At 29.7% G+C, this 24,340-nt stretch overlaps 8 protein-coding genes across 14 annotated transcripts in view; 5 read left to right on the forward strand and 3 right to left on the reverse strand.

The window, feature by feature from the left end:
• Positions 1-6,599, forward strand: part of LOC132912882 (26S proteasome regulatory subunit 4) — a 51,582-nt gene extending 44,983 nt beyond the window's left edge. Inside the window, exons 1-5 of one of the 2 annotated variants that reach the window (XM_060970679.1) lie at positions 4,468-4,623; positions 4,956-5,517; positions 5,591-5,977; positions 6,060-6,295; positions 6,374-6,599. In XM_060970679.1, the coding sequence (XP_060826662.1) occupies positions 4,621-4,623; positions 4,956-5,517; positions 5,591-5,977; positions 6,060-6,295; positions 6,374-6,508 (1,323 nt within the window). In that variant the 5' untranslated portion in view covers positions 4,468-4,620 and the 3' untranslated portion in view covers positions 6,509-6,599. Of the gene's footprint in view, positions 1-4,467; positions 4,624-4,955; positions 5,518-5,590; positions 5,978-6,059; positions 6,296-6,373 lie in introns of those variants that run through there. The other variant, XM_060970681.1, reaches the window with a different exon arrangement.
• On the forward strand, positions 671-4,195 carry LOC132912881 (dihydrolipoyllysine-residue succinyltransferase component of 2-oxoglutarate dehydrogenase complex, mitochondrial). Its single transcript, XM_060970678.1, has 9 exons — positions 671-859; positions 1,360-1,384; positions 1,526-1,577; positions 1,722-1,792; positions 1,874-2,001; positions 2,080-2,430; positions 2,521-2,696; positions 2,772-3,222; positions 3,293-4,195. The coding sequence occupies exons 1-9, from the start codon at positions 785-787 to the stop codon at positions 3,425-3,427; spliced, it is 1,464 nt and encodes a 487-aa protein (XP_060826661.1). The 5' UTR covers positions 671-784; the 3' UTR covers positions 3,428-4,195.
• Positions 6,512-7,232, reverse strand: LOC132912892 (uncharacterized). The gene is made up of 2 exons (XM_060970693.1): positions 7,094-7,232; positions 6,512-6,992 (listed from the first exon to the last, which is right to left on the reverse strand). Exons 1-2 carry the CDS (start codon positions 7,181-7,183, stop codon positions 6,600-6,602), a joined length of 483 nt encoding a protein of 160 aa, XP_060826676.1. The 5' UTR covers positions 7,184-7,232; the 3' UTR covers positions 6,512-6,599.
• A 36-nt stretch (positions 7,233-7,268) lies between these two features.
• LOC132912886 (DNA-directed RNA polymerase III subunit RPC6) lies at positions 7,269-8,635 on the forward strand. The gene is made up of 4 exons (XM_060970685.1): positions 7,269-7,408; positions 7,591-8,209; positions 8,275-8,436; positions 8,508-8,635. Exons 1-4 carry the CDS (start codon positions 7,329-7,331, stop codon positions 8,580-8,582), a joined length of 936 nt encoding a protein of 311 aa, XP_060826668.1. The 5' UTR covers positions 7,269-7,328; the 3' UTR covers positions 8,583-8,635.
• A 507-nt stretch (positions 8,636-9,142) lies between these two features.
• On the forward strand, positions 9,143-16,895 carry LOC132912872 (bromodomain adjacent to zinc finger domain protein 1A). 4 transcript variants are annotated; one of them, XM_060970650.1, is made up of 14 exons: positions 9,143-9,583; positions 10,057-10,195; positions 10,272-10,486; positions 10,556-10,778; positions 10,852-11,081; positions 11,165-11,838; positions 11,916-12,380; positions 12,452-12,942; positions 13,017-13,793; positions 13,870-14,084; positions 14,188-14,372; positions 14,551-14,664; positions 15,021-15,372; positions 15,886-16,895. In XM_060970650.1, exons 1-14 carry the CDS (start codon positions 9,471-9,473, stop codon positions 16,067-16,069), a joined length of 4,377 nt encoding a protein of 1,458 aa, XP_060826633.1. In that variant the 5' UTR covers positions 9,143-9,470; the 3' UTR covers positions 16,070-16,895. The 4 variants fall into 4 exon arrangements, with proteins under 4 accessions (XP_060826633.1, XP_060826636.1, XP_060826634.1 ...); XM_060970653.1 differs by having other exon boundaries at positions 15,898-16,895; XM_060970651.1 differs by having other exon boundaries at positions 10,568-10,778.
• A 102-nt stretch (positions 16,896-16,997) lies between these two features.
• Positions 16,998-18,423, reverse strand: LOC132912893 (uncharacterized). Of its 2 annotated transcripts, none has more exons than XM_060970695.1 (3): positions 18,288-18,423; positions 17,579-17,743; positions 16,998-17,490 (listed from the first exon to the last, which is right to left on the reverse strand). In XM_060970695.1, the coding sequence occupies exons 2-3, from the start codon at positions 17,739-17,741 to the stop codon at positions 17,417-17,419; spliced, it is 237 nt and encodes a 78-aa protein (XP_060826678.1). In that variant the 5' UTR covers positions 17,742-17,743; positions 18,288-18,423; the 3' UTR covers positions 16,998-17,416. The 2 variants fall into 2 exon arrangements, with proteins under 2 accessions (XP_060826678.1, XP_060826677.1); XM_060970694.1 differs by lacking the exon at positions 18,288-18,423 and adding an exon at positions 18,229-18,254.
• A 359-nt stretch (positions 18,424-18,782) lies between these two features.
• Positions 18,783-20,393, forward strand: LOC132912890 (probable glucosamine 6-phosphate N-acetyltransferase). The gene is made up of 5 exons (XM_060970691.1): positions 18,783-19,087; positions 19,298-19,418; positions 19,497-19,559; positions 19,650-19,777; positions 19,850-20,393. The coding sequence occupies exons 1-5, from the start codon at positions 19,073-19,075 to the stop codon at positions 20,090-20,092; spliced, it is 570 nt and encodes a 189-aa protein (XP_060826674.1). The 5' UTR covers positions 18,783-19,072; the 3' UTR covers positions 20,093-20,393.
• LOC132912877 (N-terminal kinase-like protein) lies at positions 20,291-24,318 on the reverse strand. 2 transcript variants are annotated; one of them, XM_060970673.1, is made up of 12 exons: positions 23,932-24,318; positions 23,664-23,810; positions 23,458-23,586; positions 23,176-23,387; positions 22,760-22,850; positions 22,195-22,677; positions 21,892-22,113; positions 21,567-21,819; positions 21,320-21,490; positions 20,950-21,218; positions 20,752-20,863; positions 20,291-20,674 (listed from the first exon to the last, which is right to left on the reverse strand). In XM_060970673.1, the coding sequence occupies exons 1-12, from the start codon at positions 24,043-24,045 to the stop codon at positions 20,523-20,525; spliced, it is 2,355 nt and encodes a 784-aa protein (XP_060826656.1). In that variant the 5' UTR covers positions 24,046-24,318; the 3' UTR covers positions 20,291-20,522. The 2 variants fall into 2 exon arrangements, with proteins under 2 accessions (XP_060826656.1, XP_060826654.1); XM_060970671.1 differs by having other exon boundaries at positions 20,752-20,866.
• Between the last annotated feature and the right edge of the window lie 22 nt (positions 24,319-24,340).

A 24,340-nucleotide genomic window follows, 5' to 3' on the forward strand; every position in this document is an offset into this window, starting at 1 on the left:
GTTGAAAAAGCGATATAGGAATAGGAAGAAAACGCTGCGTAGAGGTTCATATAGTAAATATTCTATAGTAAATATAATATAATATAGTTCATATAAATATTCATATAGTAAATATGTCAGCGTAATACCGACCAACGAGCCTCGTTAGTGTGCATACCTAAATGGACAAAAATAGAAGGAGCCTCTGTGCAGCCTTCTCTTTCTATTCCCATATCGCATACGACTTACCAATATGACTCAAACAACTCTTTACTTATAGCGTGTAGATAAAGATAGGACTGATATGAGTTTATTTAGCAACGAAGGTTTTTACATTACGAAATATAATTAATTTTTTCAATATATTTTATGTGGAAATTATTTATTTACTAATTGCGATTACTTGTTTTATCTTTCATTAGATAGTGTTTAACCGTTTGTATAAAAAAGGAGCGATGTATTCGTTAGCAATCGTTAATGGAGAGATTACTAATCGTTAATGGAAAAACACTATTGTTACAACATTAAGGTTTCAGTATTTTAATTTTAATTATTTGCATTTTACTATAATTACAATATATTTATTTTCAATACAGTAAATATTTGCTTTCATGATTTGAATAAGTATACGATTAATTAGTTTTTGTATTTTTTGGAACCCAATTGTGACAAATTTCAGAACGCACATTTGTCGTAGCAAACTAGCCCCACCACTAACTATAACCGTGCCATACCGTGTCGTATTGCTTCTTGACCATCGGAAGAGTCAAGAGCAAGCATCTAAGTCATAATTTTCCATTCGAGGATGACCGCGATGCTGTCCAACTGTTCGCGGTTTGTGCCTCGTGTAATAACAAGACTTAGTATATCACAAACGAAGGTAAATTATCAAACAATAGTGTCATTCCATTTGTTATTAACGTTAACATATTTGTGACATACATATTGAGCAAGAAGAACCTAACGCCCTTTGAAGTAGAACCTACCAATCAAAGTTGTCGGAATACTGCCTTTACCTATTGCATTTCGGTTATATAACAGTATTTGAACACGTTACGATTCATGACTCGATCTATCGACTACAATCTGTCAATGGAAAATTAAAAAATTCCTCGTGACCGTCAGATGCAAACTTACTTTTTAGATAACCAAACAGATTTCCGTCGATTTATTCAGGGTGCAATTTAAGGTCAAGGTTCTCTTTCTATCTATTCGATAGACACACTACCTATTTTTATCTAGTTTCTTTTATAACTCACTTTTATGTCATAATATATATAAAATTATATAAACTAATTAAAAAATTTATATAACATTTTATATAATTATTAATTTTATATTTTAAATGAGAATCTATATTTATGTATACATTTGTTTCAGGTTGTGAGATCTTTATATAGTCAAGGTAAGACTACTAAATAAAAATGATATAATAAAGAAGTGGTGAGCTATGTTGAAAATCTAAAAACATCTTTATACAGAGGCATATCAACGTTGGGGATAACCATGAACATAAACTATTAATTGTATCAAATCATTTTTGTAGGGCACATTCTATTTATCCACACCCAACATGTGGTCAACAAGAACTCACGAATGTAAGTTTAAAAAGTACATCAAAAGGGTAAAATATCCGTATAATATGAATACTTTTTAACATCTTTATCTAGAATAAACTGTGATATAAATGGTTAATTAATTTATTAAGTAAATTTTAATATGTAATTTTAATTTCTATCTAGATATACAAAATATAAGAAATTTCACTGTTGGATAGACCAGGCAAGACATATTCATTCAACATCTTCATTATGTAAGTCATCTTTAGGGAAGAAAATATATAGTTAAGATTTTATACATAGATTCTTGCATAATGTAAATTTATAATTGACAGGGGAAATAAAGGAAGTTGTAGTACCACCATTTGCGGAAAGTGTAAGTGAGGGGGATGTCAGATGGGATAAGAAAGTTGGTGATCAAGTTAAAGAAGATGATGTCTTATGTGAAATTGAAACTGATAAGGTAAAATCAATAAACAAATGAACTTACAAATAATAAACATATCTTGTAATTTATACATTTATGATAATCCCTTCACAGACTTCAGTTCCTGTACCATCACCAGCTTCTGGTGTAGTGAAAGAGGTATTTGCCAAAGATGGTGAAACAGTAAAGCCAGGACAGAAACTATGTTCCATTGATGTTGGCGCAGTTGGAGCAGCACCAGCTGAAAAACCAGTTGAGAAACCAGCTGAAAAGGCTCCAAGTCCTCCGCCTGCACCTAGTACAGCAGCACCACCGCCGCCTCCACCGCCACCACCACCACCACCACCACCACCTTCAGCAGCTGTACCACCACCTTCAGCAGCTATACCACCACCAGCTGCACGACCTCCAACTCCACAAGCACCAGCAGCATCCATGCCAGTTGCTGCAATTAAACATGCTCAAGTAGGTGTAATTATACAAATTTAGAAATAAAGATTCTTCCTTTCCTGTTATAAAATTTTTATTATTCATTAAATAAATGAACATTTTTAGTCATTGGAAGGTGCAAAGGTACAACTGCCTCCTGCTGATTATACACGTGAAATACTTGGCACCAGAACAGAACAACGGGTAAAGATGAACAGGATGCGAATACGTATTGCAGAACGATTAAAAGATGCTCAAAATACAAACGCCATGTTAACTACATTTAATGAGATCGATATGAGGTTATTACATATCTATTGTAACTATGATTGTTAACTTCTTTTTTGTTAATAACTAATTTTTATTTCTTTTTACAGCCGCATTATGGAATTCCGTAAAATGCACCAAGAAAATTTTACAAAGAAATATGGTTTGAAGCTGGGATTTATGAGTCCATTTATTGCAGCGAGTACCTATGCTTTAAAAGATCAACCAGTAGTAAATGCTGTAATAGATGGCACTGACATAGTTTATAGAGACTATGTCGATATTAGTGTTGCAGTTGCAACACCAAAGGGTCTTGTTGTCCCAGTTCTTCGTAGTGTAGAAAACAAGAATTTTGCAGAAATTGAAATTGCTTTGGCAGCTTTAGGCGATAAAGCAAGAAAAGGCAAAATATCCGTTGAAGATATGGACGGTGGTACATTCACGATAAGTAACGGCGGTGTATTTGGTTCTCTGTTGGGTACACCCATTATTAATCCACCACAAAGTGCAATTCTTGGGATGCACGGAGTATTCGACAGGCCCGTTGCAGTAAAGGGCGAGGTAAACACCGACAATTTCTTCTAATAAAGACTAATATTACAAATTTTAGTGATTTTTTATTAATTTTCAGATTAAAATTCGTCCAATGATGTATGTGGCTTTAACATATGATCATCGATTAATTGACGGGCGTGAGGCTGTGATGTTCTTAAGAAAAATCAAGGACGCTGTGGAAGACCCTAGAATTATTTTAGCTGGCATTTAAGCCCCATAAATATTTTCATTGAATCGCTTCAAACACGCCTCACATCATGTTCAGAGCATTTTATACACGTTGTATTATATTCTGTTCATCGAGGATTTTACTCAAAACTACATATTCTCAAATACTTACTAATCATTGTGATAAACGAAAGTAAAAGAAGAAAAATATTACTCGAACAAGAGAACATAATGTATTATTATCTGAAAGACTTTATGTTATTATCAAAGTATTATTTCAATTTATTTTTTGTCTTAATATACAGCAGCGTAAATCGATTTTTCTACAACGTATAATACAATTGCTACATTATAACGTTTTTAAATTCTAACTAATGCTTAATTTAAGAAAATTCTTATTGACATGAAAAAAAGAAACATATTTTAGTATCTATGTGACTCAAACACAAAATGCATTATATAGTAATTGAAAGGAAGAAAGCAAATTAAATCCTGCAAAATGTTTAAAACATTTTACTTGAAAGAAGCATACATTTCTATTGTATAATTGGTTCGATATAATTTAATTATATCTCTTTGTAACTTTCTATATTGTTATTCAACGCATTTTTTGTAAAAATTGTACACAGATCATTAAGTTTTTAAGACAACCACGTGTAAGAAGTATTTTACTATTTTTAATTGCTCTTATTTTTATTTTGATGGCTTTGAACGAGATGTTATAAAGAAGCGATAATTAAAGAGCTAGAGGGAGATACTTTATTACAAAAATAAATGTATCCAAGTATTAAAATAAAATTTCACGAATCTATATGTTGTCGATATTGTTAAATTATATTCACAAAGACTTATATGTCGTATTGAGTTTTTTGAGAAAGAAATTTGTCATTTATACATTTTTCAAAACACGTGGGATTATGCAAGAATTTTTCAATAATTATTGTCGAAAACGATCATGTAAATTGCTCATAAATAAAAAACAATATCAAAGCTCGTTTAATATTGCTCTTAAAAACTTTTAATTCGTACAATTCGTCATACACAATCAAAATATTTATATTATTAATTTTTATATCATTTTTTTTAAACATACACCATTTCTTGTATTAATACTTTTTCGACGTATCGAATTATTTCGATATATTACGAAGAAAGATATCGAAATCGTAATCGATTCTGCTCATACAACGGCAATGACTTCGCCGTTTCGATTCGTGATCAAACAGTGAATCAAAAATGGTAATTTCTAAAGCCTTCTTGATTATTTGTAAATTAAGGAACTCGTACTATTCTAGAATAATTTATAGTAAAATATTTAACGTCTATATCCAATTAATTATAAAATTTATTACTTTCTTTTTAAATATGTATATTATGTTGTGCTTGACATTTTAGGTTATATTAATTATAACACTTTTTCTGATAAATTTCATATTATTCTAATTGAAAGTTTCGTATTCATTGCCAACTGTGTTTTTTTATTCATACGCAACATTCTTTCGAAATTATATTAAAAATATTATGTATTATGAAGTTGAAATTATTTTGAAAGGTAATATTTATTATATCAGGGACAGAATCAATCTGGTACCAGTGGTACAGGAAGTGATAAGAAGGATGATAAGGATAAGAAAAAGAAATATGAACCACCTATCCCAACAAGAGTAGGCAAAAAGAAACGGCGTACAAAAGGACCAGATGCTGCTTTAAAATTACCACAAGTTACACCTCATACACGTTGTAGACTAAAGCTTCTGAAGTTAGAACGTATAAAAGATTACTTATTAATGGAAGAAGAATTCATTCGAAATCAAGAAAGACTAAAGCCACAAGAAGAAAAGAATGAAGAAGAAAGATCTAAAGTCGATGACTTACGTGGAACTCCAATGTCTGTTGGAACATTAGAAGAAATTATTGATGATAATCATGCAATAGTTTCTACATCTGTTGGTTCTGAGCATTATGTATCAATTTTATCATTTGTGGATAAGGATCAATTAGAACCTGGATGTTCTGTTCTATTAAATCATAAAGTTCATGCTGTTGTTGGAGTTTTAGGTGATGATACAGATCCTATGGTTACAGTAATGAAACTAGAAAAAGCTCCACAAGAAACCTATGCAGATATTGGTGGTATGAAATATTTGCATTACTATTACAAATTTTATATTACATTACATATTCACAAACATATTTCATTATTTAGGACTTGATACACAAATTCAAGAAATCAAGGAATCTGTAGAATTGCCTTTAACACATCCAGAGTATTATGAAGAAATGGGTATTAAACCTCCAAAAGGAGTCATACTTTATGGTCCTCCAGGAACTGGGAAAACATTGTTAGCAAAAGCTGTTGCTAATCAAACCTCTGCAACCTTTTTGAGAGTTGTTGGTTCTGAGCTTATACAGAAATATTTAGGAGATGGTCCCAAACTTGTTAGGGAGTTATTTAGAGTTGCAGAAGAGCATGCCCCTTCTATTGTATTTATAGATGAAATAGATGCTGTAGGCACAAAACGGTATGATAGCAATAGTGGTGGAGAACGTGAAATTCAAAGAACTATGTTAGAACTCCTCAATCAACTTGATGGTATGAAAAGTATTTTAATGTCAATTATACAGTATTATGATTATGTTTTATATTTTAATAACAAAGTATTTTTATTTTTCAGGTTTTGATAGTCGCGGAGATGTTAAAGTTGTTATGGCTACAAATAGAATTGAAACACTAGATCCAGCATTAATCAGACCTGGCCGTATTGATAGAAAAATTGAATTTCCATTGCCTGATGAAAAAACAAAAAGAAGAATATTCAGCATTCATACTAGCAGAATGACTTTAGCGCCTGATGTAAATTTAGCAGAATTAATTATGGCTAAAGATGATCTGTCAGGTGCAGATATAAAGGTAAAGCATTATTTATATAATGGTATTTGAATGGAAAAAGAATTAAATGATATATTAAACAATATTTTTATCTTATAGGCCATATGTACTGAAGCTGGTTTAATGGCTTTACGCGAACGCCGTATGAAAGTTACTAGTGATGATTTCAAAAAATCTAAAGAGAGCGTTTTGTATCGGAAAAAGGAGGGATCTCCCGAAGGGTTATATTTATAAAAATTCTGCAATTAATATTCTTTATTTACGTTTGAAGCATAAAAATATACATGCTAATAAAAAGATACAAAAAACTGTTTTGGTTGATAAATTAATTATCTTCTAAATCTGTAACATCTCGTACCTTTAATATATTAAATTCGTTGATATTTAATTGCTTTACATGTGGTTGAAAATACTCATACAATGTTTGAAGAACTTTCACTGAATACGATCTTTGTTCATTGATGATTTCATCAAAACTCTTCTGTGTATTATTGACATTATTAAGTTCTGCTACACATATATAACATGCGCCTCTTCTAGTTTTATCAAAAATTTCTTTTATATTTTGCGGATGCTCGACATCCTTTGGTATAGCGTTTAATAAACTTTTAAACTTTCCTAGAATAAAAGCCGTTTGAAAACCTTCTTTATATCCACTATCAAAACCATTTTGAAAGACAGAATTTGACCCATCTTCTACTCCTTCCCTGTAACCATCCTTTAAAAAATAATAGTGTATTTAAAATCGTAGTATAGTTCATAGAACATGTAGGTTAGGTATTGTCTTTTTTATAATTATATATTGGTATACAAATTTACCTTTTTAGCAGTACTAATAATTCGATCCCAGTTTTTAGTAGCAATATTCAAGGAATCTTCAGTATCCGATTCATTTAAAGAATTTTCCATGTTTTCTAACTAATTTTTGCGTTAATATAATAAATCTTATCGTTGCGGTTGCAGGTAAATTAGTGAAAGTATGTGAATATAACCTAGCAAATATTGAAGATAATCAAGTGATTTGTATTTTTAATATTTACACAAGTGAAATATAATGGAAACCGAAGCTAGTACTTCGAAGGAACAAGATACAACTAATGCAGATATAAATCCATACGAAGCAATTGAACAAAAGTAAGATTTATTTCCTTTTACTAAAAATTAATGACATTTACCACGGTATAGTTAATAGGTTACAATCATTACTCATGTACAATATAAATAATTATGTTATTACATAATAGATTCCTCATATTTTATTATTATAGAAATGAAATATGAAAAAAGTATCTAAATATGGCATTTTAAATTTTCAGAATTCTTGCATTAGCACAGACAAGACCAAAAGGAATATCTGATAAAGACTTAAGTACTGAAATGCCAGACTTGCAACCTGTTCAAAGAGCTCAAATTATAAATAAACTTTTATCTCAGGGTCATTTTGATCTATTTAAGCAAGGTGGTTCCTTGTTATATCGTTTGAAAGATCCATCTAAAGCAAAAATAGCTAAAGGCGCAGATAACGAGGAAAAAATCGTATATACCATCATTGAAGAGGCGGGGAATAAGGGGATTTGGATTCGTGATATAAGATTTAAATCCAATTTAATGCCCACTCAATTAAATAAAATTTTAAAAAGTTTAGAGATCAAAAAATTTATCAAAGCTGTTAAGTCTGTAGCAGCAAGTAAGAAAAAAGTGTATATGTTATACAATTTAGAGCCAGACACATCTGTAACTGGAGGTGCATGGTACCAAGATCAAGATTTTGAAGCAGAATTTGTTGATGTTCTCAATCAACAATGTTATAGATTTCTAGAGAATAAAAGGGAGCAAATGAACTCTTGTAGAGGTGGACCAATCATGGCTAGAAATGTTACATTTGCTTCGTCTGAAGAAGTATGGAAATTTATCTCTGACCTAGGAATAAGCAAGGTTTGAATGATCATTATAATTTTCTTCAAGTTATATATGTGGGCATTATAAAAAAATATTTATAGGTGAAGTTATCAGTTGAAGATTTGGAGATGATATTGAATACCTTAGTTTATGATGGAAAAGTAGAACGTACTCTTTCAGGCGATGGGGACACTTTATATAGAGCAGTAGAACCTTTATTAAGTCAACCTGGATTAATTAAATCTACTTGCGGCATTTGTCCGGTAAGCTGTTTTATTTTTCTTTTTCATACATATTTTTTGTGACTTAATAATATAGAGATATTTAAATACAGGTGAGAAAAAATTGTTGTGATGTTGGTGATGTTACACCTACAAAGTGCCAATATATTACAGAATGGTTGGAATAATATTTTGTTAATATAATTTAAAAATATGGATTTAAAATAATTATTTATTTGTATATATTCTTTTTATATAAATATATAAGTTACATAGAAAAAGAGAATAAAACTTCTATAAAATATATTTAGAACACTTATTTTATACAATCCTATAGTAATTTACAAAGATTAAGCAGAAAAATTCCGAGTTGTTTAATAATAATAATTATAATAGAATCTGTTATAATTGTATGAGAATCAAAACGTAATGATTTTACCTAGATAAATTGCAAACAATTCCCGCCAAATTTAGTAGGTTTATATATCTAGACCGGATACTAATTACCAACTTGAAAAAGATAGTATATTACAGTTATATTTTATATAGTTCGTAATGAATTTTCTTCACGAATAGTATCACAAATACCTGTAATAATTATAGAAATTGTATTGTCGTTAAAAGAAGAGACGTTTATCGAATTGAAAATTTTGAATGCATTAACGCAACGAACATTATTACATGACTATCTTTATTTCCCGCGTTTTAAAAAATAGCTTTATGTTGGCAACATTATTCTTTTTATTGGTTTCCGGCTTTGAGATGCCAGATGTGAATGCGCGCTTCCACGAGCACCGTTAAATCGTGCTTTGTCATGAGACTCGAAATGTTTCGTGAAACGATAGCAAAGTTTTTCGTTCAATGCGTATAAATAAACAAAATTTTAAATCAAGTAAATCGCAACAAGTTCTAGGGTAAATTAAAAAGCAGTTGAAACTTTAAAGGTGTTTATAAGAATTGGCGTGTGTTGCATGTGTCTCTCGGTGTTTCGGAAAAAGTATAGCACTATCTTCGACGTAGAATTGATTGTAACTTGTTAGAAACGTGAACGAAGACGTAGATTATCAAGTGTCGACATGCCGCTTCTTCGTAAACAGCCGTTCCAACGTCTTCACGTTTCATCAGATTTTAAAGACGACGACGAAGTTTTCCACTGTGAGGTTACCAATGAAATTTTCAAGGACTACAAGTAAGACCATGACAGCTGAGATAAGTTCGAAACATATCCTGCAGTTTCGTTAATGCAATTTCTCAGTCATGAATATCTCGTATTCTTTCAACATTCTCTTGCTTCCTTGATGATATTGTCGTAAATAATACATGTCGATGTGCTAGTTAATGATTTGTTATTGTATATCCTTTTGCTCTATACTGAATAGATAAAGCTGAAAAGTACATTATAGGAAATATTTAGATCATACACGTAGATTTTATCTACCGTCATTAGTTAAATCTTGCATGATAATACCGAAAAGATCATAGATTAAATTATCTCAGTTTTATTTTGTTACTCTATTACATTTTTACATCCGTGTTTTTTAAGCGTTTATTTTCATCTTTGCAATGATATGTAAATCTGTTATCTACTTTTAGAAAAATGTTATTGCATTCATTGATATTAATAACATTGCATTTAGGGTGTTATATATTTTATGATTGCAGTGAATTTTGTGAGAGGATTATTTTATGTAACTCACTTATATGGTCATGTAGTATAACTGGCAGAACTAACATGACTTTTGAGGAGGCTTTACAATGCGAAGAAAATGCAAAAAGAAGCCTTAAAGAATTTCCTATGGAGGTGCGATATTTCATTAAAAATTTAGTGATACATTATTAAAATATTAGATTTGTTGATTGTGTGTTTTATATTACAGCTACGTATACCTATATTATATCTTGCCAGTAAAACAAACAGATCATCTTTTAAGGAAATGATAGAGGATGTATATCAATTTGCAAGGGATCGTTATTTTGTTGGTGAAATGGTTGAAGCAAGTTTTACAGAGGATTCTTGGTGTGATTGTCATGTTCTTCAAGTTATTGCACCTTCAGAACAACAAATTAAATTATATAATAAAGAAAACAACAGGTGTAATATTTATCTATATTATATAAATGAAGAATGTGTGTATGTGCCTTCATATTATTGTAATTTAAGTTTGTTACATAGGAGCCCACAAGAACAACAGTATCATCCACCGGCAAAATTATTTCGTTATGAAGTGGAACAATTAGACTCTGGAGATTCTGATGTTAGTCAACTCATGATAGTGGAAGCAGCACAAGTGAGAAGAAGGAAACAACACTACAGTAAAGAACGTAATAAAATTTTTTTACGTCAGTTATGTGAACAGAGTGAAGGTGGAATATGGGTTGTTAAAGTTAGTATATTAATAGCAATAATAAAAAAATTTTGTGAATATATTGATGGAGCAAATTTTTCTGGATTTCTAGGATAACGTTTTATTAAAATATGCGATTAATAAGGTACGTTTTGATACCATATTTGCTGGTCCTCCTCCAGACTTTACATCACGTATTAAAAAGCCTGTTAAACATAAACAGGAATCAATAGATAAATTTCTTACCACAGATGTATCAAAACAGAAGTTATTAGAAAAACCTAACCCTTTAAAAAAAGTGAATCAAGGAGGAGTGGATATAAAAAAATTTCGCAAACCAAGGTAAAACGATGTGTATTAAATTAAAAGTAGTTTGCAGTGTCTAGTTATTAAAAATATATTAAAATTACAAAATTTTCAAATAGAATGAATGGGAAATTTAAGGAAGACCTTAAGGCAAAAGCCCTTGAAGAAAAAGCAAAACGTAAAGAAGAAAGAGTATTGCAAAATGAACGTAAAAAGGAGGAAAAACAAAAATCAGCAGCTTTAGCTGCATATATAAGACAATGGAATAAGCCAAGGGAGGATCTTGAATGCGAAGATCTTTCTCCTATCCCAGAAGCTACGCCAGTCAAGAGTAGCATACCTAATGAAAAATTTGGCGACAGTGTAATGATTCTAGAATTTTTAGAATTTTTTAATGAAGAACTAGAAGTTAGTGCATATTTCCCAAATGGTTTTACTTTAGATCTACTGGAAAAAGCACTATTATTAAAAGAAACATCTGGACCTTGGAGTGATCTTCTACAATTACTATTAGCAAACATTTTTAAATATCAAACAGATGAAGAAGATGAAATTCATGCTCAAGCATCTGATATAACAAATGATATTAGCACGAATGAAGGAGCATCATCAATGACAAAAGCTGTAAAACTTTCTACTATAGCATCTAGTTGGAGTCAAGTGCACCAAGGTTGCAAATTATCTGAATTGACATTAGATCATGTAACTTTAAGTGAAATTCTAAGACAACACTTATTGTGCTCTGGAGGGCGAATTGGTGATGTTGCTACTAAGTGGAGATATTCTCAAAGAGGTACATATATATATATATATATAACTATGCTAAACCAAACCATTAACGAATATTATATTTAATCCTAATTTTTTTAGGTGGTTATACAAATCAAGATGATCCTGCACTGTTTATGAGAATAAACGAGACATACATTTTAAGATTGTTAGGTCATTGTAGTGTTCATGAATTTGAGTTAGGTGAAAAGTTAAAAGTAGCTACATGTTTGATAAATCAGTTACTCACTTTCGCTTCGATACGAGATGTAATAGAAGAAAGACGTGAAAAACTTCATCAAGCAAAGAAAGAATTGAAGTCTTTCTTAATAGCCGAACAAAAGAAAGAAAAAGAAGAAAAAGAAAGAATGAGAGATCGAGAAAAAGATAATGATGGTAAAATACCAAAGAAAGTTACGCGTGGTAGTTGTGAAGAGGAAAAAAAGAAAGAAGAATATGAGAATAAGTTAAAAGAACTTCAGGAAGCATCCAGAGATAATAAAATGATGGTTTATCTAGGTTCTGATAGAGCTCATCGTAGATATTGGAGATTTTTATCAATACCAGGTAGAGCTTCATGTTTTTATATTATTCAATTAATAAGAAATGTTTGTAAATTTTCTTTGTTTTTCTTATAGGAATATTTGTAGAGAATGATGAATGGTGGTCTGGTAATTGCATTCCTGATGGTACACCTTATCAACCAGAATTATTAGATACAGAAGCTATGCATGCATATTTAAAAAATAAATTTGAAGATGAATTTAGTGATAAAGAAAATAGTTTTAAAAAAGCAAAAAGGTCTCCTAAGAAAGTTTCATTCTCTGACAAAAATATTCTTAAGTCTCCAAGAAAAGATATATCTCGGAAAGAGTTTAAACAAGAATTATTTGATATTAGAAAAAATCTAATGGCCTGTACAGGAGACAAAGAATGTCCTGTGCATTGCAAGAGATCAGAACTAAAATGGAGTTTCTTTGGAAAGCCGGAAGATATAGAAGCTTTAGTAAATGGTTTAAGTAAACGAGGAATTAGAGAAGGTGAACTCAGAAATAATATTATACAAGAAATGCCAAGTTTAAAGTCTGTGATTGAGGAATGTCCTAGACATAAACTTAATCCTGAAGTAGTAAGTATTTCAGATGGATTCTTTATCTTTTAAAATTACTATTAATAAACATTGCGAGTAAATTTTTGATACAGTTTTCAGAACCTATCAAAATGCATCCTAATAGGATTTCAAAAAAGAATAGATACGAAAATGCCAACTTAAATTTTCCTTCAGAAATGGCAGTCAATATTGTTTTAGAATTGACTCTAAGAGATTATATCCTAGATTTTGAAGACAGAGTGAAAGGAGGGGCTTTGGGGAATTTGAAAGTTAATGATCGTGAAATATGGAGGCACGCAATAAATAACAGGAAATATGATAAACAATGTGATAAATTAGTGTATGGTACAAATGAAATTGAAGCAGATATTGTTTCTAATACGTCTTTAGACAAAATCAAAAATGAAACAAAGCATAGCAGACCTGGAACTCCAGATTCAGAAGTTGGAAGTATTAATACAAAAACTTACAAAGATGCAGGAAAATATTTAGGTCCACCAAATGAAAATGAAATGCTCCCAGATCCCAATCAGCAGTTAGCCATTAAACAAATGGCTTGTGCTATTTTACAGTTATCTCACGCTATTGAGCAAAAGTACTTACAAAAACCGTTAGGTGCCACTGAGAAAGATAAGAAATGGTTCGGCGAAGACATCAGAGAAAAATGGGAACAATCACTTATGGCATCAGCAAGTTGGTCTCAATTGTTTGTACACTTAAGTACTTTAGAAAATAGTGTTGCATGGAGTAGAAGTGCATTAAATGCTCAGTGTCGAATATGTAGACGACGACGAGACGGCGACAAAATGCTACTATGTGATGGATGCAACAAAGGACATCATTTATATTGTTTGCAACCAAAACTAAATGTACATTATTTTCTTAATCCTTTTATTTTTAGCTTCCATTATATTGCAATATTTGATATTAAATATTTACTTATAGAGTGTACCAGATGGAGATTGGTATTGTAAAGTATGTAAACCACCTACAAAACCAAAAGAGAAAATTAAAAAGAGAAAAAAATTTGAAGATGAATTAGAGGAGGACGTAATATTAACCAAAGAAACTCGACATAATCGTGCAAAACGTGTTCTTGAAAGTGAGGAAGAAGGGGATTCAGTTGATGAAGAATTAGAAGAAGATAGTGATGATGATATGTAAGTGTCATTTTGATAATAAAATATATGGTATTTTTTAGAAATTATAAGTATTATTGAGTATTAGACGAAGAAATTTTTCAATAATTAATATATGTTCCAGGGGTAGTCAACAAATAAATGTGTGTTGCATATGTAAAAGCGGTGGAAAATTAATCAACTGCGATACATGTTCAAATTTTTATCATGTAGAATGTATAGAACCTCCGTTAACAAGAGCACCTCGAGGAAGATGGGTTTGTTCAGACTGCAAGGATAGAAAGGACAGAAAGACAAACATAAGACATGGTAAATATTATAATATACTTGCAAATTTAGTGGTCGCAGGAAATGCTATGACAAACTTTGAGAATATTGCGCTACCTCATAATATTTTATTATCATTTCGTGTTAACATCTTAGTACATTTTTTTAATTTAAATACTAATGTAATAAAGCAGTTTCTTAGTTCTAATTATGTTGTTAGTGAGGGGGCGTGAAAGGGAAAGGGACAAGGAGAGACTGTGCGCTGCAGCAGCACGCTCTCGCATCCATGGCTTTGCCAAGAGCCTCCTCACTACAGAATCTACAGACTGGGACGGTCTGTATTGTAACTCTATTCATTTTTGCTTAGTATGAATACAGATTTTTTTTACAAATATAGTAATACTTGGTATAATGATATGTAATATGTAGGATTGCTTTATACATTTGTTTATTATTACTAAATTAAGGTTAATCAACTTTGTTGCATGTATGTGCAAATGGTTCTTATGCTTCTATTAAAGCAAAACATTTAAAATTTATATTAAATTTGCTTTCTGTCTTTAAATATATTTATACTTTTCTTAATTCAATGTAATTCTTTTAATGTTTTCCATTAATTAATTATTTTAGAAGTGTTTACATCCTAATATCAGTATTTAATTATATATATACATATTTATATATATACAGATAGCAGTACTTCAGAGGATACAGAGCCAAGACAAACCAGAAGAGCAGCTAAAAGAGCTGCTGAAATTGAACAAGAAGAAGATAAGGGAACAATTAAAGGATGTATAGGGAGACTGCAGGAATTACTTTCTGACATTAGGCATCACAGAGATTCGTGGCCTTTCCTATCACCTGTTACAAAAGATGAAGTTCCAGATTATCATGATATTATTTCCAATCCTATGGATTTTGGTACAATTAAATATAAACTTAATAATAATGAATATGAAACACTGGAACATTTTTTCAGTGATTGTCATTTAGTATTTGAAAATTGTCAAGCTTATAATGAAGAACACAGTTCTGTCTACAAGTGAGTATTACTAACACAAATATTTTTTTACGTAAGTTCGGACGCCAGAGATTGCGAGATTAACCAATACTATTGATTAATGTGCTATGTTCATATTGCAAGTGTTTATAAGTATAATGTTTCAGTAACTTTATATGTGCCAATAATAATAATAATATCTTTACACTATATTGTATATTTATTAATATTATTAAATGATATTTGTATCTCTAATACCAAAAGATAAAAGTGGGATTGCATGCATTTGTAACTAATGAATATTAAAACTAACAAAATATGCAACAATTAAATATTTCACAATCACAGCTTTATGAATGAATGAAAAAATTTCATTTGCTACTATTAAACTAAATTTTGCAGTAATTTAAATCTATATTTTGAAGTTAAAAAGAGCTAATAGAAATTATTGCAATAGAAACCAGAACAATAATCATTTAAGATCAAAATCTTTGGCTTCCGAACACTTAAAGTAGTACAGATTTTGAAAGTTAGGCTATGTCTTTTTAAAAATAGTTACGTATACAGAGCAGGTATCAGATTATTGAAGTACTATGAAAAACGATGCAAAGAATTAGGATTGACGACACATGGTGAAGAATTACTGCGACCTCCAGATACAAAGAAGCCAAAATTCGAAGAAAATGGTCTCGCAGTTAGCGAAGATGAAGAAGCAGAAAATATTCAAAAATCGAGATAGAGATAAAATACTTTCTTGAAATCGTTATATTTATTAAATATCAATTTTTACTTCTAATACGTAAATTAAATGTACCTTGATGCTAAATTTGTACACTGATGTTGAATTGTGTACAGATTCATAATTCAGCAAAAAATGCTCTGTAAAGTATATATTACTAAAAAAATGGTTTCGTTTACTGAAAATTAGAAAATTACCGCATAGAATTTATGAAATTTATCTATTGAAAGAGGTGATAAAATGCAAGCTTAAAAGTATTTAAAATATTTTCTTCTATGTTAATTATCAAATATCCCGATTAACTCTTTTTCTTAGGCTTGCTATATCAAAAAGCATGCACAGTATTATTTGTAGAATTTTACGCATGGTACAATTGCTCTCGCATACCATTTTGTAGAAATTACTGTTTAATGTAGAACATTTTATAAACAAATGAACAAGCGCGTAAGCAATGAACTATTTTCATATGCTTGAGCCAGTACAAGAATAGTCTTTTGAGTTAGTATTATTATAAACAAATTTTTTGTTATCAAACAAAGTTTTACATTATATTATTAATTATTTATTATTTTAACGTTATTAATTTGATTACATCTTATATATCTTTATAATTAAGTAAAAAAATTTGGAGGGTTACCTAAATATATTCTAAACTTTGAAAGATTTGACTTATATAAATTTCATGTGAAATGTTACACATTACCTGCCTTTTATAGTACGTCTATATGCAGTGTGAAGTACGATCACGCGTAATATGACTGATGGTTTAAGAGTTAATACATGCGTAACAGAAACTAAGAGCTTTTGTTATGAATCTTAAAGGCATTCGTACAAAAGTAATTATATATTGATACAAATACAGTTACTATGTCTTTATTTGTATTTATATAAAGTAGATTTTACTGGGGTTCAAATATGCACACAAAACTACAGAAACTTCAGGATTTTATTTCATTTTTGTTTTAGATTTTATCAAATTGTTAATATATTAATAGTACTTATCTTTCTTTTTGCTTCTCTTTTTCTTTTTTGCAATAATCAGCATATTTTTTGAAAATTACAAATTTTAGGCTGGCCCTACATGAAATCTACGGTACAAATTATCATTAATCTTTATATTGTACAGCAGTAGAAGCAGTTCTTTGTAATCATGTATGTTTTATACGATTAATTTGGTAATAAACTTTTAAAATAGATTTACAAATGAAATTTGTTTATAATAAACTATATAATAAATCGGAAGCTGGTTAAATAGAATTTTTATATACAATTTGAAATTGTATTCATATATATTCAGATATATATATTTCTCTTTCACATTATACTACAATGTTTTTAATTTATAATTTAATGATGCATTTTCCCAGAAAATTGTTCTTTGTGGATCTCTTCCCATTTTTTCACATTTTCTGGAGCATGACCTGCAATACAACAAGAAGAAATTATTAATCCTTACGTATATAAACACTAAAATAGCATTAAACAGGTTTTTCAAAGTATTGTACTTACTCATTTTATGGAATTTATAGAACAGAGGTAAACAAAGTATTGTACTAATTGCCCAATATCTAAATACCCAACCATTCTTTGCTACAAACATGTAATGATGAAATGGAAATCGTCTAATTTTTGCAGCCAGTGAATATGGGTACTTCATCTGTGTTCCAGACATAGCTAAAAATAGTTTATTATTAATATTCATTTTGATATTAATGTTTAATATTAATTTTTATTATTTGTTATTTGTGTCTATGTTTAAATGATTAAAAAATAATATTCCATGAGAGAAAGCATATGGTTTGTAGTTAGTATAAAGTAATAATTAATACACTTTATGCTTATAATAATACTTTATACAATAAAAAAGAATATTTTTTTTATTCTTTAAGAATCCCGAAAATATATATTATGTATCGTACTTGAAATTTGATTAATAAAAACTGATTCACTCGATTATAATCGAATGGAGCGTATCTGACAAATATATGTGTAATTCCATATTTGTATAATTTGTTCTGTTACGGAGATTGTAAATATAATTACAAAATTGAAGTTCGATAGTACGAAAATTACATTTACAGCGCGAATAATGAGTTTCTTTTGCATATTAATATTTTACATATAGCTTTTATATGATTTTTATATTTTTTAACATTTACATAAAATCATTTATTTACAAAATGTTTAATATCAAAATGAAATATAAAATATTATTTACCTTTTATCAGTTTAAAACACAATCTTAACAAGCTAACGAAACGGATCTACTATTATTGCTACAGCCATAGAACAATATTATATAACCAGCATCCTACTAAAATATATCGAAAAGTATCGAATCACAATTATCTACCATTGTAGTCCAAGATTTAAAATTTTATTGGTTAAGAATCAGACATATTTTTAAAAACAACTAAAAAGATTTGCTAAAACATTAATAATAAATAGTAACCAATAATTCACTATATTTTAATTTTAAAATAAACTACAAAATAAAAGTTAATCACTGAACATACTTTATTTCTCATTAATGAATGAATCATATAAATTTCTATATAAAATTCTGTTTAAATATCAATTTTATCAATAATTTATATATTAATAAGTAGTCATATATATGAATATTAAACAGCTATTATTAATGAAAATAAAAAATAATTTTTATATTATATATAACATATATAAATAAAATATGGTTTTTATTAAGATTACAATTCATTTTATCAACACGTAAATCTGTCTTATTATGATACAGTGTATACAATCATAAACAAAAGTAGATTTTTAATGTGGACTTATCAAGTTAATCCTTGATATAAACTATAAGAATATAAAGACATTTGAAGGTAGTTGCGTGAAAGTGACACCTTATGTTACAATAAGATCAATTAAAATATTAGTGAAGGTCTCCATATGTATAATCTGAACTAGCGCGGAAGATAAGAGAATCTATCCCAAACGCGATTGATTAATAATAAATCTGAAATTGTGCGTGTACTTGCCATGAGTTCTATAGAGGTTGTAAATACTTCTCATTTTTAAGCTTAACTTTTGGATTTAAAGAACTTCATTTATTGTCTGTGTGTAGTTTAAAAATAATTTTGATTTGATAAAAACAATATGTTACTAAGTATAAGATTTCTCTGAATTCATAATGTTGTTACTACGTTAATCTTTTAAGCAATATGTTAATTACTAATTAATTGTTGGTTTATTGAATATTAACAGGAAAAATGTCTTGAAGATACAGAAATCGAATTATTTAATTCGAGTGTATTGGATCGATTGTCCTTGTCACACATCGATGGTTTATTAATTAGGCCTTTAAAATCAGAAGATTATGATAGAGGTAAAAGAAAGATTATAAAACAGTTATTATCACTAATAGTGTAGTTTATTTATTAACATTGTGATATTTATTTGAAAGGTTTTCTTCAGCTCTTGGCTCAATTAACTGAAGTCGGAAATATCAATAGAGAACAATTTCTTAGTAAGTCTTTTTTAAATTAACTTTTGTATAAAGATGAGTATAGGAGATATAATAATAAAAATCTGTTTAATTTTATTTCCTAATACACAGATCGTTTTCATATGATGAAAAATACTGGTAGCTATTACATCATTGTAATAGAAGATGCAAACACTGAAAAAGTAGTAGCGACTGCAACATTAGTTGTAGAACAAAAGTTTATTCACAATTGTGCAATGGTATGTTTTTTACTCTTTTAATATTTTTCATAAAATAAAGATTTTCCCACAAGAAAAAGAAATTTGTTACAGAGAGGACGTTTAGAAGATGTGGTAGTAAATAGTAAATACCGTGGTAAGCATCTAGGAAAGCTAATAATCAAAATTATATTACAATTGTCATGCTATTTACGATGCTATAAATTATCATTGGATTGTAAAGATCATCTTATACCATTCTATGAAAGTTTAGGCTTTAAACGTGAGCCTAGCAATGCCAATTATCTTAATATGAGATTTCCAACTGAAAACAATACAGAACAATCTCATTTATGACGATAGAAAAAAGAATACTTAAAAGTTGTTATAAAAAATTTATAGTTTAAATCATTACATAGTTTCAGCATACCTCGATTTTAAACAGGGATTCTTATTGCTTTATTTTCAATATTTGAAAAACAATTATTATTCTTTTTAAAAATTTTGTAGCCAATAAATTATTTTAATATGAATTAATAAATATAACATGGGATGTACAGGTTAAAAAAGTATTGATTTGTAATTATATTTTACTGGACATATGTATAATACTTTATAAGCATATATATTAATGCAATAAACAATGTTAGAAAAACAATTCAAAATTAATTTTTAACAAATATCAACTAGTCATTAATAGAAGAAATACTTTTTTTCACTTTCATCATTTTTTAATTCTTGTTTTTGTTAAATACATGAACGCAATCATTAAATTATGGTATTTAAATTAGAATTTCTTAGCAGCGACATTATTTCGTAATTTTATCGCTCTCTTTGCTTCCATTTGTCTTTGCCTTGCTAATTTACGCTCCTCACGTTTTCTTCTTGCTTCTTCTAATTTAGTGTTTCCACTAATTGTATTAGTACTTTCAGCATTTTCTTATACAAAAAAATTAATTTCAAATTATTAGTTAAATATTTATATCAACGTGACAGTTATAAAAATATAGACATACCTGATTGTGTATGTTCTAATGGTTGAAAATCTTCCAGAGGCTGAAATTCTGAATCCTCCCAACCTACCTCAGAAGAATCATTCTTATCTTCTACGTCCTGTGCTGCTTCTTCCTCCTAAACGAAATATTTAATTTCCCTTCTTTTATTTTATATGGTATTCTAATATATTAATATCTTTAATTTCGAATAATACAAACTGGTTCTTCTTCAAGGCTTGTCCACTGATCATTAGGTTTAGGAGAATGACAAGATGGTGAAATATTACTTAGTCCATGTCCTGATGTACTAGAAGGTCCTTCTTCCATATCACCCCAATTGTCAGCATCCCAGTCCCAATCACAATCCGAATTTGCGTTTGTAGCATTCTGTAAATCATGTTCATGATCATGGTCTAATGATGTCATACTTGTAGCGCTACTTGTCGTGGCAGTTGTACTAGCACTACTTTGCGAACTGCTAGCTTGCTCTGTAATTTTATCATATATTTATGTAAACAGTGTTTCATAGTAGTAGAATAAAAAAAATATAAAAATATATATATATATAAAATATATATATATTAGATACCTAAAGAGGCGGGTTTGTTTAGTAAAATTCTAGATATGTTATGAGGATTTGATGATTTAGGTGTATCCGATTGACTCCGATAAAATTTGGCAGTAACTGCTGTTACAGCCCAGCCAGCCCATGTTGCGGCTGCATTGCTAAGACTTGGTGTAGCTGTATTTACATCAGCCTCTGAAATCATATCATTTACATTATCAATTATGTTGATTATTTATTTATAAATAAAATCTCTGGATCGTTTTAGTACCCATGGATTCACGTAATCCTGGATTTTCCGATACTCTTTCTAGTTTTGATAGAAATCCACGGATAGTTCGGAATGCGTTATCTCTTACTCCCTTATCCACATCTGTAGTGAGTGGGCACAGAGCTGGTAAAATACGATTTGCAACTTCCTGTAGTAAAAAGTATTGCTGCGTTGCAGCTAATGCTAAAATACTCGCCGCTCTAGCCGGTGGAAACGGATCTCGTGTACCTCGAATAAATGCTCCAATTAATACCTACGATAACGTTGTTATTTGTAATCCCTATTAGATATTACTTTATAACTTTTATATCTAAATTGAAATTACTTTTTGCCTAATTTGAGGATGAAGATGTTGAGCAATTTTTCCTAAACAAACTGTAGTATTAGTACGTATGCCGCCATGTTCATCTTTCGACTGAAGTTTAGCAAAATACCTTAATGTTTCCACATTAAGATTGTTATAATCTAATTTTGGTGCTAAATGTACAACAGATTTTATTGTTTGTTCCCTGATTGCAGCATTTGTATCTAAAAACCCTTTGGCTACCTGTAATTAATAAATAACATCGAAGCATCTTGAATCTTCTGTATTTTTGCATAATAAAAAGCAATTAGTATTTATAATTACCTGCGGAAAGATAGCTTCATTAACTGTTGCTGGTTGTAAGTGATCAACAAATCGATCTAGCTGTTGCAATAATCTTAATCTTGTTGCTCTATCATTGGATGCGAATAATTTGACAACACACGGTACAACTCTTCGTTGATATTCGGCGTCGGGCAGTTGACAACCAAGTTGTAATAGAGGAGGTAATACTGCACTTCCAGCATCACCAAATTCAAAGGCAGCCAATAATTGTGGTAAAATTTTATACCTGCCAACGCCATCCGGAAATGATTCCAACTGACCAGCAAGTTGTGAGAAAAATCGTCCCTTCTCTCCTCTTTCTTTCATTTGAATTTCCTCTAAGAATAAAAGCGCATCTACTAGATCATTTTTAAAAAATCCACCATTACTGCGGCAACGTGCTATCACATCTGCAGGATTCGGTCTTCCTTCTTCATTGCTACTGATCAATTCTCTATATATCAGTTGCAATTGTTTTGGAATCTAAAATAAAAATAGATATTTAAGAGATATCAACTTCAATTTCAAAATAAATATTCATCCTGTAGATATACAGAAAACATACTTTATCAGTGACTTTAAGTTGCGAATTTGAAGTTAGTGGACCATTATATGTTTCCCAGATCAGGCATCCAAGTCCCCACATGTCAACTGAGCTGTTTTTTATTTATTCATCAGTTTCTTAGCGTTAACAATAAACCTAAATGTTTACATATAGAAAAGCTAGTATTGTAGTGTAACTTTAGGAATAAGATAACTATTTTCTATTATTTACCAAATAAGACAATTATTTTGTTAAAGTTTTACATATTAAATAAGTCGTAGCTATAACAAAAATACGATTGGATTATTTTTTTATATTAAAACATAATTTTGTAATATGTGTGTGTCATTTGTAATAAGAATAATGTAAATTTTAAGCAGTAATGATTATTAAATAGAAATATGAATTTGTTTGAATTGTTCATAAATCTTTTTTACCATTTGGTGGCTGGCTTTACATTTTCCTTAATATCAAGAGGATAATATACTTGGAATGTTGATGGTAATAAGCTGTAAACAGTATCTACTGCTGTCATATATTCAACTCCACCAAGTTTCCATTCTCCACTTTCCTCATTAACAAATACAGTCCATAAATTAACATTGTTGTGTCGTAGGTTACCATCATTATTTAGAAAATTCAGTGCTCTCTATTAACATATATATATGTAATGATATATTGTGAAATGACATATTATTATATTTACTTTTTATACACACAGTAATTTGGAATATTCCCCAAGAAAAATATAGTTCCCTCTTAGATTCATCATCACCATCAGATTTCCTTATCAGTCGACTATATAAAGTTTCTACACGTTCAGTTGCTAAATAAATTACTTTATTAGTCTGAAATTATAAGACAAATTATATTACTGTACATTCATATTACTAATGCAATGTTTTATAATATAAAATCTTTATACCTCAAAACTATCAAGATATGCAAGTATACTTGGATGTCTAAGTGTTTTTAATCTTTTAACCGCTGAACGAGCTATATTCAAAAGATGTTCATTGCCTGTCTTACATTCAAATACGAACACTGAAACATCTTCACCTCCTGTAGAACCCTGCAAAAAGATATTTCAGATAATAAGAATACAATTTTCAAACAGACAATATAAAATTTGAGTGAATACCTAAAAATGAGAAATATTTTCTAAGAATTTTTACCGCATCAGGTTATGGTACCTTTTTCTTAGCCCTGTGCAGTGTCCAGATGCTCTTATCATCTAAATTAGAAACCGGTTCACCGATCTCATATGAAAAATCTTTGGTGGGGTCTCTTGAAAAGAAGGACCACATATTTTCGATTCAATTATTTAACTCTGATATAAATCAAATTCATTCTTTGACTCAGAACCTTATCACCACACTGACAGCTACGCATCAACCATATCTTCAACCGCGCTGCTACTTCGCGACGATTACGTACTTAATATTGAACTCGTATTACTCGCGTATAAATCAGTGTAAAATTTCAACACGAACCACTGATACAATTCTTTTTTTTTTTATTATATTTCAATACAACTATTTTTGCCAGTTTATTCGACAACTTTTTATATCAGATATCCGATGATACGTTAATGTCTGTCGC

Source organism: Bombus pascuorum, chromosome 12 (assembly GCF_905332965.1).
Source record: "Bombus pascuorum chromosome 12, iyBomPasc1.1, whole genome shotgun sequence".
NCBI classification, from domain to species: domain Eukaryota; kingdom Metazoa; phylum Arthropoda; class Insecta; order Hymenoptera; family Apidae; genus Bombus; species Bombus pascuorum.